At 39.6% G+C, this 11,988-nt stretch overlaps 1 protein-coding gene across 8 annotated transcripts in view; it reads right to left on the bottom strand.

The window, feature by feature from the left end:
- Positions 1-587: 587 nt before the first annotated feature.
- The window catches only part of SPTSSB (serine palmitoyltransferase small subunit B), a 29,472-nt gene continuing 18,071 nt past the window's right edge, over positions 588-11,988 (bottom strand). For 5 of the 8 annotated variants that reach the window (XM_077488051.1, XM_077488053.1, XM_077488052.1 and 2 more), the window contains exon 2: positions 588-2,170. In XM_077488051.1, the coding sequence (XP_077344177.1) occupies positions 1,901-2,143 (243 nt within the window). In that variant the 5' untranslated portion in view covers positions 2,144-2,170 and the 3' untranslated portion in view covers positions 588-1,900. Of the gene's footprint in view, positions 2,171-9,899; positions 10,012-11,988 lie in introns of all 8 variants that reach the window. The other 3 variants (XM_077488049.1, XM_077488050.1, XM_077488047.1) reach the window with 1 other exon arrangement.

The following is an 11,988-nucleotide window of genomic DNA, read 5'->3' as shown; positions in this document are numbered from 1 at the left end:
AAATGCTGGAGGGGAAAAAAATCTATTATTCTCAATGGAGATGGTTCACATCTCCACTCTGTGTCACCGGAAGCCGAACGCCTGAGGCTCAAACAAGTTCTGGACCCTTTTTTGTTGCTCAAATTGGGCGTTTTTCTTCTTTTTACATTGGTGACCTTTTGCCCTGCACAAAATTGAGGTAAAAAAGGATGCGTAAAAACACTGCAAAATAGCGCGATTTTCTGCCTGAAAATTATATGTTCAGGTGTGAATGGGGCCTTAGTTATACATGCGTTAAGGTAGGAGAGGGTTTATAGTTAAGGTTTATAGTTAAAGGGCCTAATTGCAAAGAGGGGACTTTTTTTTTTTTAGCTCTTTAGGATAGTTACCAGTTTTTGACTCCAGTGTTCACCTGCAAAAAATCCCAGTATAATCACTCAACATACAGACATTAAAGTGGCACATTAGGACAAAAAATAAAGAACTAAAAGGAAGGGTAAACAAGAGTTTGGGTATAGGGTGCAATCATGTACAAATTATGTAAAAAATGAAAAAAAAAAAAAATATGGATCTGATCTATAAACATATAAAGACAACAAGAAGCTACATGGAGTGCACCATGTATTTTATTTGAAGTATGCAAGACAGGTTTCTTATACATTTTTATTATTCATAAAATTTTGCAATATAAGTTAAACAATCACATACACACACATGTATACTTTATTATATATTCTTGTAGATCCTGATAAACACAGGTTTGGAATAAGCTGTTAAATAAAATCATTTACAAAATATAAAAAAAGGGTATGGTGTGCAGCCAACAGGAAATAGTGAAAAGCTTACAAGCCTCTGCATATTACATTATAATGAATTGTGCTCTTAGAGTAAACACACACACCCGGGATTTCCATGTAGACAAGTGTGTTTAGGAGCTGCGTGGCATTTTACAGTGTGCTCTCTGCGTCACAGGCTGCTTCCATTGGAATTTATTGCATCTGTTGTGTTTTTTACAGTTTTATTGTTTACAAGAGCTGTATGCTAAACTATATCCTTGACTGACCCTTACAGAAGCTTTCACTCTGTCAGGTGATGGTCTAGGTGAGAAGAGAAGAAAACAAAACACAAAAACAAAAAACAAACACAGATTATGGTTACTTTTTTGACAAAGCAAGGCTGAATTTTCCGAATGGATCAGCTTTTCCCCACAACAAAAGTTTCAACATCAAAAATATCCATTCCATATTATTCCAAGATCTGAAGCCTCTGGAGGTCTAGAACAATATTTGGGCAGACTGGAATTGGGGGAAAAAAATATATATATTACACACACACACACACACACACACACAAAATGATGGTATGGATGCAGAATACCTAAAAGTTAAGATGTATTGCTAGAAACTTAGCATAAACTAGTCTATTTGGAAACTGATTCTAGTTTACATAATTTAAGTTGAAATAGTATTATGCTTAAAAGTAAAGCAATAGGTCTGAATCATAAAAAACAAAAAATACTTTAGAGCAAGTCATCAACATTCAAATCAACAGACAGACCAATTTCATTTAAATATGCATGGCCCAGAATAGGCGTAAAAGCAAGCGCAAAATATATACTTCTCTTTTTGAAAAAAAAAAAAAGTAATTTTCAAACATATAGGCCAGCAAACCTACTGCATTGTATTATACTATGTACATAAGCTGTATAAGTACATGTAGTGCAGCTGAGATTTTTGTGCAACGTGTTTTCAGAGTCCACCAGAGTAAACAATGGAAAGAGCAGCAGTGTCTTCAACTAAGGAGTCCTATGCCACAGCTCACACACCATGCAAGCCAAATGATGTCCATCAAATTTGGAAGCACAGAAAGGTGCACATCCTATGAGTAATTAAGGTGGCATGTTGAAGTAGGATAGATCATGTCAGCTCATCAAGGCCATAGTACTTTCATGTTGCCCTCCAAAGATCCCAGAGAAAAATTCCATAGCCAGGCGAACATGGATGGGAATGAAGACATAGGAACTGTATATTACCATAGCGATGGCCGTCAGTAAGATGGTGTTGAAGATGGTCTTTTCCCAGGGTTCGAGGACATAGCTGCAGGTTATGAGCAGATACTGGTAGTATAGCCAGGACAGGTAGTCTTTAATATACTTCACATCCATTTTAGGATTACAGCAATAGATTCAATGCTGAAAAATAGAAATAAATAGACTGTTAACGAGAAGAATGGGTAATAGAGAAAGCCCAAAATGGATTTGCTAGTGAGACAATGGGGTTGATTTAGGTCTGGTTCACACTGCTCTGACATGTGCTCTGACTTCCAGAGCCCAGGTCATATGCCATGTCAAAATGAATGGATCCCTAGGAGAGCAGTCTGACTTGTGTCGGTCCAACAATGCTCCCTGAACTATTTTGGTCTGGCTTGGGCGCGATTTCAATGTAAGTCGCATCAAAGTCAGATCGTCTTAACTGATCCGATTGGTGCTATAAGGCTCTTGAAGGGGACCCCCATGCGAGAATTAAAACAAAAACAAAAAGAAATACCAGACTCTGACCTGACAGATTTCCCCCCCCCCACCATGTGAATGAGTAGGGGGTACATCATACCCCCTACCCATTTACCCAAAAAAAAAAAAAAAAAGTGTCAAAAATAAACAGTACACAGGTTTTTGACAAAGCCCTTTATTAAAAATAGAGGAACCGGAGGAGGGAGAAGAACACCGGAGAAAGAAGACACGTTAGAGCACGTTAGAGCTATTTTTAATAAAGGACTGTTTAAAACTTGTTTGCCGTTTTATTTATTTTTCACACTTTTTGGTGAATAAGTAGGGGTACAATGTACCCCTACTCATTCACATAAGGGGGGCAGGCATCTGCCCCCCCCCTTGTTAAAGAAGGCTTCCAGATTCCAATAAGCCCCCCCACAACCACTGCTCAGGGCTGTCGGGAAGAGGCCCTTGTTCACATCAACATGGGGACAAGGTGCTTTGGGGGGGCACAGAGCCCCCCTGACCCAAGGCACCCACCCACCCCACATTGAGGGCAAGTGGCCTGGTATGGTCCAGGAGGGGACTTTCCTGAGCTGCATGCTCAGATAAGGTTCTGGTATGGATTTTGGGGGCGCACAGCTTTTTTTTATTTTTAATTTTGGCGTGGGGGTCCCCTTAAAATCCACACCAGGTCTGAATGGTCTGGTATGATGTTGGCAGGGGCATTTTTTTTGTTTTCTTTTGGATGTGGGGTCCAACTCCAAGATCCATACCAAACTCAAAGTCAGATCCGCTTATCAGTCACAGGGCAGAGTCAGATCAGAGGTCATGCCACTTGTGTCGGAATAGTGTGAACATATCCTTAATCAAGGAAGGTAGGCATTTCACTTTGCATGGATTAAGTATACTTTGAAAAGTGAAATTTGCAACACATTCATTTTGCTTTGGGAAAAATGTCCTTGCAAAGCGAAAAGCCCATTTGCCTTTAATAACTCAACCTCAATAGATCTAGCACAATAAAAGTACAGATCGAAAATATGTTTGCAAGTGTTTTATGATGCAGGTTTGCTCAGGCAAATATATGAGGCTATATAAATTTATATATTAGACCATGGTTGATTTACTAACAGTAAAACACCTTCACTTTGCAAAGCAAGTGAGGGGAAGCTGTGCTGACTTCTATCATCTAATCATGTGCAAGCAAAAAAAAAAAAAAAACTGTTTAAAAAGTTCCTAGCATGCGATTGGGTATACTCAATGACCCACTACTTTATTATTATTATATAAGCCCCAGAATGAATAAACACTACAGAACAAGTACTGCTCTAGCCATTCATCCATTTATCATTCTAGGCAAATAAACGAATCAATGTACAAGTGGAACCTCAGATTGCGAGTAACGCGGTTTATGAGTGTTTCACAATACAAGCTGTTTTAAAAAAAATAAAATAAAAATCCTGACTCGCTTTGCCAGCGCTGTCTCACAAGATGAGCAGGATTCAAGCCGCTGGGGTGTGCAGTACTGCATTTGGCCAGGTGTGCGCGTGTGTGTGTGTGTGTGTGTGTGTGTGTGGGGGGGGGGGGGGGGGCACGCTGGAAACACACCATTCCCGAGCGTCTCAGAGCGGTCTCCTGCGCCTCCGCATCTCTGGCCACATGCGGTACTGCATAGACAGGCAGTGGCTGTGGAACGGATTATCTGAGTTTCTATTATTTCTTATGGGGAAACTCGCTTTGATATACGAGTGGTTTGATTACAAGCATTCTTCTGGAATGAATTATACTCGTAATCCAAGATATGGATTATCTGTATTGTACAATGCACGCTACTCCCTTGTGGGAAAAATTTTTTTTTAAAAAATGTACAACAACTTTGCCCGATTATTTATCCAAAATATGCACTGTAGACTAAAGATACACTATGGATAATGACAGTTTTAAGGCAGCCATAGAATGGTTCAGCAGGGACTGGCCAGGATTTGATCCATCTATGGATAGGAAAATTGTAAAAAAGTTGATCCATTGATCAACTTAGATACAACCAGCAAGTCAGATTGCACCCTGCACCCCCGGGAGGGATTCTGTGTTGTGTTGACGAGGGGAAAACCCGTGCCCTAAAGACAATCGCATTATCTATTGCTGGCTTTACTCTAACTTTACCTTTGGTATAATCCGAATACGGTGCAGTGACTAGTGTGACAGAAGAGTTTATTGCAAGGCTCATATACATTGTACTAAACAAGTTAAGAATCTTCATTCAATTATCCAACCTTGCAAGCAACCTATCCAATCATCTGCAAATGATTGGAGGTTCAAAGTGAACAGGAATTTGCTTTTCACATCATTGCAAATAATCGCACAATTTAACAAAGGTTCTCAGCTCTTTAGTGCTTGTATTTTTGATGCAACTTGAGTCGCACAGAAACACAGGAGAAGGGAAATCACATTGCTTGGTGCCCGTTCACATCAATGCAACTGTGATTTTGTAAAAGGTTCCTGTGCTACTTTGATGTGATTTCAGTGCGATTTGTCTCTACAGATTATGCTAACTACATCCCAAGACAAATCAAAGTCTTACTGCATAATCGCATTGAAAATCGATTCGCAGTAATGTGAACCGAGCCCTAGTAAAATAGCCTAATAAATCCTTGTGTAGGGGTTCGCTTCCCTCTACTATTAGCTGCTAATATCAACGTGTTATGTAGAATCATGTATTAGCACTTTGTCTTTTTAAAGCAGGCTTTGAAAAAAATCCCAGAAAAAAAAAAAAAAAGGGAAGATGTGACCCAGCTACATGTCATGTCCTGTCCATGCTTCCAAACTCAAGCTTGAAGAGACTATTCTGCAAGTATTAATTGTTTATCTGCAGCTGAGTGTGCATCTGAATCCTTGCAAGACAGACATGACTGTAACTGTTCTTTTGTCATCATGTGGTTTTAGCTTAGGGCTCAATAACCAGCATAGACTAGAGCCAAGTTAAGCATTCAACAGTCACTTCTGGTAGTTAGAGGTCCAGATGCAGGTCAGATTAGAAAAACTGCTAGGGAGGTAGTAAAGTGCATAGTAGATAGGCTGGTTCTGAGTTCCAATACCACACCACAGTTCCTGCCAGTGAAAAGATGCAGTCCAGGCTGGTTGGACAATGGCTGGATGGTCTCCCCATCACAGCAGATCTTGTCTTCAGGCCTCTGACACAAAGACAGATGCTGCATCATTATCCTCAGGGGCACCTGCAACAGAACTTTGCGGCAACATTCATCTGGAAGTACCTCTATTTAATAACTATATACCAGGGTATATATGCACAATTCCACCCAGACTAATATGGGGCTCTTGGATGTATGTACAACAATTACATTGTACATACAATTATTTTCTCTTATAAAGATTGTCATTATTTCCATGCTGATGTGTATCCTTATGGTTATTATATGCGGGTTGCAGTAGTCCTCGGTTTCCAATTACAGTGGTACCCTGGATTACGAGTAAAATTTGTTCGAGAAGAATGCCTGTAATCCAAAGCACTCCTATATCAAAGCAAGTTTCTCCATAGAAATCAATGGAAATTCAGATAACTTGTTCCACAGTGACTTCTATTGTATGCAATACCGCATGGGGCCAGAGGTGGGGGGGGGGGGGGGGGGGCTGGGAAGACACTTAGAAACCGTTCAAATTCACTTGGAAACGGAGTGTATCCGAGTGCATCCACATTACTGGCGCCCCCACACCTCTGGCCAAATGCGGTAATGCACATCGCAGAGGCTTGAAACCCACTTCTTTTGCGAGCCAATGCTTGCAAACAGTCAGAATGTAAAAAAAAATAAAAAAATAAAAAAATAATATATATATATATATATATATATATATATATATATATATATATATATATATATATATATATATATATATATATATATATATATTAGCTTGTATTGCAAAATGCTTGGTAACCGTGTCACTCCCAGGTACTGGTTGATTTTACAGGGGAATCACCTCTGGCAATTGTATTATCAAACCCACCCTTTCACTTAGTGAAGGTTCCTGTCCACCCATTTAGCTACAGGTTTAACACACTATCCTATGAAACCCCCCCCCCCCCAAAAAAAAAAGCTACACTTCATGCCAGTCTCACTTCGGCTCTATCAGATAACAATAAAGCTGTGTACAGTTAGAAATACTAGTGGTCTGTTTTTCTCTGTTAGAAAGGGATGCATTCGGTCTCCTGTGGCCTCCACTTGTGTCAAGCTCCTGGGTGGCCAGTAGATGCTCTCTTCTCCTGGCAGGCAGGAGCATTGGTTAGTCCAAGTGGCTCTGCCTCCTCCCTCCCGATTGGTTGCTCTGGTGCTGTATTTGAGCATCACATGGCCAGAGCTCTGGACTACATTCCTGCTTCTTGGCTCCCTACCTGTACTACTGCTTGTCCCTGATGAATCTACTTGATTTGGTTTCGTGGTTTTTGACCCATGCTCAGATCACTGAGTACTTTCTTTGGCTTAGTCTCCCTTGACCTTGGACTGTTTACTGGATTAGGGCTCTCTGCCTGCCCTGACCTTGGACATGTCTTCTGGATTATACTTGCTTGCTGCCAATCCTCACCTTGGACAGTCTTACGGGGCCCTGCCTGACCAGCCTTGAGACTACAGTACCTCTGTTAAGTTTGCTCAATCACAGTGTTTTTCTAGGAACATTAGCATCATGTACCAAGATCGGGGGCAATCATGTATAGGTAGGCATGCTTGCCCTAAGGCTGATCTCCATCTTTTAGTGCAGTTTAAATATTTCATTTGGATCAAAACTGTCCCAAACTATTACCCTCACTATTAGATGATCCAGCTGTGTTAGTGCATGGTATGAACTGTATGTAAAAGGAAGAAAACACTCGCTTTTCTGCCAATACTTTTTCTTAACACCTGCAATGTATTTTAGGCTCCTGAACCAACATCCATCCACAGCACTGTCTCTATCTCCAAATATCAGTGAATACATTTCCCTTAAAAACGTTAACCATATCTCACATATACATGACAGATCTGCATTAATGTCAAAAAGTCCCAATTTTACTGTGGTATGTGAACAATATTAACATAATAAACCTGTCTTTTAACCACTTGCCGACCATCTACAGTATATTTACTACGGTCCGACAGGGGCATCCAGCCTGTTCTGGATTAGGGGACCGCACAGAGCGTCCGCTCCCGTGGATTTGCATGAATATGAACACATATGAAGAAATTAGAAATTAGATTTTATATACAGAAGAATAATATATATATATTTTTTAAAATGTTTTCAAAAAATTCAAGTGGTAATAAAATACCACTGTTTGTGTGAAAAAAAATTATATAAATTTTAAATTTGTGTACAGTGTTGCATGAGGACAAAATTGCTGATTTAACAAAGCGCAGGATAGGGAAAAAAAATTACCTGGTGGGGGAAAAAACCTTCTGGAGCTCAGGTGAAATTCAGTGCAGTGCTTTGTGATCCCAATGCTCCGACACTTACCAGATTATGGACCCCCTGCTATACAGGAAAAGGGCATGCCTTGCTCATCTATATACACCTCCTGGATCTTTAAATATGGACTGTGCGCCTTTGCTGTTATTCTCCACATCGAGCAATGGCCAGTACTTTACCACTCAAATTGTTTCAGGAGGACAAAAAGGGAAAATACCATAGTGAAATGACCTTTACCTTTTATTAAAATGTATGCAAGTGCTCTCACGTGTATAAGAATAGATTATGGCAGTGGCATGTGCTCCACGGATCAGAAGTGAGGTCATTGGAAAGCCCCGCCGAACGTGTTTCACCATGTCCAATGGGCATCTTCAGGAATAGATGATGGTGAAGTAGTGGCCATTGCTGGATCTGGAGAAAGTGTGGAGGATAACAGAAAAAGGCCCACAGTTTATATTTAAAGACTTGGGTATATCAATAAGGGAGACAGACCCTTTTTGCTGTATGGCAGGGGGTCCATAATCTCTGGTGAGTGTGAGAGCATTGGGTCATCACTTCACGCTGGTCGGATGAATTTTTAAAAGACAGCACTGGTGTATTATATATTAATATTGTGCACATGACACAGGAAGATTGGGACTTTGATATAAATGAAAGTCTATCATATACAGTATCTCACAAAAGTGAGTACACCCCTCACATTTTTGTAAATATTACATATTTTAATGTGACAACACTGAAGAAATGACAATTTGCTACAATGTAAAGTAGTGAGTGTACAGCTTGTATAAGTGTACATTTTCTGTCCCCTGAAAATAACTCAGTTTCAGGGTCTTGGCAATCTTCTTAAAGCCTAGGCCAATCATGATGAACCTTGACACCTCAAATGTTTTTGAACTACATTTCCCATGATGCTCATGCACTCAGTGTAGTTGAGCATCATGGAAAATGTAGTTCCAAAACATCTAGGGTGCCAAGATTCGCCATCACTGACCTAGGCCATCTTTATGTAGAGCAACAATTGTTTTTCAGATCCTCAGAGAGTTCTTTGCTATGAGGTGCCATGTTGAACTTCCAGTGACCATTATTAGAGAGTGAGAATGATAAACACCAAATTTAACACACCTGCTCCCCAGTCATACCTGAGATCTTGTAACACTAATAAAAGTCACATGACACCAGGGAGGGAAAATGGCTAATTGGGACTAATTTGGAAATTTTTACTTAGGGGTGTACTCACTTTTGTTGCCAGTGGTTTAGACATTAATGGCTGTGTGTTGAGTTATTTTGAGGGGACAAATTTACACTGTTATACAAGCTGTACACTCAATACTATACATTGTAGCAAAGTGTAATTTCTTCAGTGTTGTCACATGACAAGATAGAATAAGATATTTACAAAAATGTGAGGAGTGTACTCACTTTTGTGAGATATAAAAATCAATAAAATCATATATATATATATTACACACACATATACATACATATACACACACACACACAATATTGAGGGGAATGTTTTCATTGATATAGGGAGATAAAACAGCACTGTGGGTGAATACTATATAAACTGTATTTAGCCCAGGCTACATGCATATAAAATATAAAGTTTTCTGTGATTCGCTGAGATGGAGAGGTGAGATGATGACTTCACGATTTCCAGCACGGCCACCCACCCCACTGATGGAACACAGTGCTGTATACTGTACATAGCCGAGAATATAGTTTATACAACTCGCACAATAGAAAAATCTAGTAGTGAAGGTAATAGTTTGGTCCAGGTTGTCCAAACAAATGATTTAAACGTTCCTATAAAGATAGAGATCAGCTTTAAATAGGGAAGGTGGGGAGAAACAATTTTTAGCTATAATTTCTGACCGAGGCATTTAGCTAAACAGAACATTCTTCAGCTCTGATACCATGGGTCACCGACATGGAATAAGCATGCAGGATTACAAAGTTTGTGTGAACTTACAACTCATGTGCTGTATCCCTGTTCCTTAAAGTACCAAAGCCTTTGGATCAGCATGACAGCCTGCATCAGCAGCTGGGGTCTAAACATGGCCACATGTCCTTTAGCGTGCTCTCTATGAATATAATAAGAGTTAAAGAAAAAAACTTGTAACAGTAAAAAAAAAAAAAAAAAAAAAAATGGGAAGGAGAAAGGAGGTGGTCATATCTTCCAAGCATGCAAAGAGTAAAGTCAGAGTTATGCTGCGTACACACGATCAGAAATTCGGCTATCAAAACACTGATGAGAGCTTTTGGTTGGAAAATGCAATCGTGTGCTCCATCTGACTTTTGCTGACTGAATTTTTGGCCAGCAAAAGATTGAGAGCATGTTCTCAATTTTTCGGGTTGAAAAAAGTTCCTATCCGAAAATCCGTTTGTGTGTATGCAATTTCGATGCGCAAAAACTCACGCATGCACAGATTCAACTATGAGATGGAAGCTATTGGCTACTGAACTTCCTTTTTTTTAGCCCCGTCGTATGTGTTTTACGTCACTGTGTTCTTGACAGTTGGAATTTGGTGTGACCATGTGTATGCAAGACAGCTTGAACGAAATTCCGATCGTGTGTACGTGGCATAACTCAATGCCTGATCTGCATACTAGTTCTAACTTAGCAAGTCAAACTATTGAAGCCAACACATCAGCATGACAGCCAGGCAAATGTATGCATGTTGGAGGTCAGCATTTATAGATTCCACGTTACTGCGATGACAAGTTTATTTATGACAAGTTTATTCAACTGGGAGTTGTGGCTTAGGCAACATTCTGACCAGGTCTACAAAGTATATGAATGGACAGATATACAAGATCAAGATCTGGTAGGAGTAGGATGCCATTGTTTACCTCTTCTATGAATGCTAGCCTAGCTATTTTGTTTATGTTCTGGATTCAGGACTTTAAATCACTGAACAAAATATGTAGAATACAAGTCCTGATGACACAGATTTGTTGCATGCTTGTTCCAGGGATGTTTTTTTTTTTTTGTTTAAAAGAACCAAGGACAGAAGCAACCAGTCAATAGGCCTGAAATGTCAGCTTATGTCTCTCATAAAATGCATTCATGTAGGTTAACAAAATAGTCAGGCACATAAAGATCAAAAGCTCTAGTTTTCTGAACTTCCTTATTAAATGGCATATACTTAATATGTGGAAGATGGAACATACAAACAACAAACCTACTTGTGTTTCTGCTCATTGCTATGATCAACAGACAATGCGAGTTTTCTAGAAGGCATTTCTTGAGCCATAAAAACCTGAAATGCTAGTTTCAGAACAAAAGAATGCATTGCTGAGTTAAATCATTCAAATTCCTACATAGTTGTACTGCTGTCTCATAGTCAGACTGATCACGTAGCACAGTCACATGATTCACAAGAATCTTGCGTGTGTTGTTGCATGAAATAAAAACCATATTATAGCATCTTTCAACAAATTGCAGCTGGGTACCATGTTATTATGCACTTAAAGTGAAGATATTACTAAGAACAATAAACCAAATTGAAAAACGTACTATGTTTGAAAAGTGTTTTTCTTTCTACAAAGTTCCTTTGATAAAGTATTGGTGGCAATACAAAAAACAAAAACGTGCATTAGTAAGGCAAAGCGCAATGACAAAGTTTACACTGCAGCAACCCTTATTGTGAAATACAGTATGCTGAAATAGATACTGTGCACTATAGCTGGCCATAGATGAGAAGATATCTGACCCATCTTTCTGTGTCTTGCTCCAGTGGTGGGACCCGCCATATTTCCCTGACAATGGTGCATACGCAGTAATATTGTGACCCTTTACTTTCTCTACTGGAGGGTGAAGTATCAGGATCTGCTTTGCAGGGAGATTTTAGTTATAAAATCGTTGTTTTAAAAGGCCCTTCCAATCATCTGAGATGCCGGTTATTGCTTTTAAGAAAAGGTATAAATAACTTCATGATCTCAAGCAATGTGCAAAATCAGGGCCACAGTTTACTTTTATCAAATGGTTATGCATCGAAGCATGCACACGAGACAGCGTTATGTGGTGGTGGCAGGTTTTGCATGGAAAAAGCAACATC

Source organism: Lithobates pipiens, unplaced genomic scaffold, assembly GCF_037356315.1.
Source record: "Lithobates pipiens isolate NorthernLeopardFrog02 unplaced genomic scaffold, aLitPip1_a1.2 Scaffold_18, whole genome shotgun sequence".
NCBI classification, from domain to species: Eukaryota; Metazoa; Chordata; class Amphibia; order Anura; family Ranidae; genus Lithobates; species Lithobates pipiens.
Note: the sequence above shows the minus strand (reverse complement) of the source record. Positions and strands in the feature narration are given on the sequence as shown.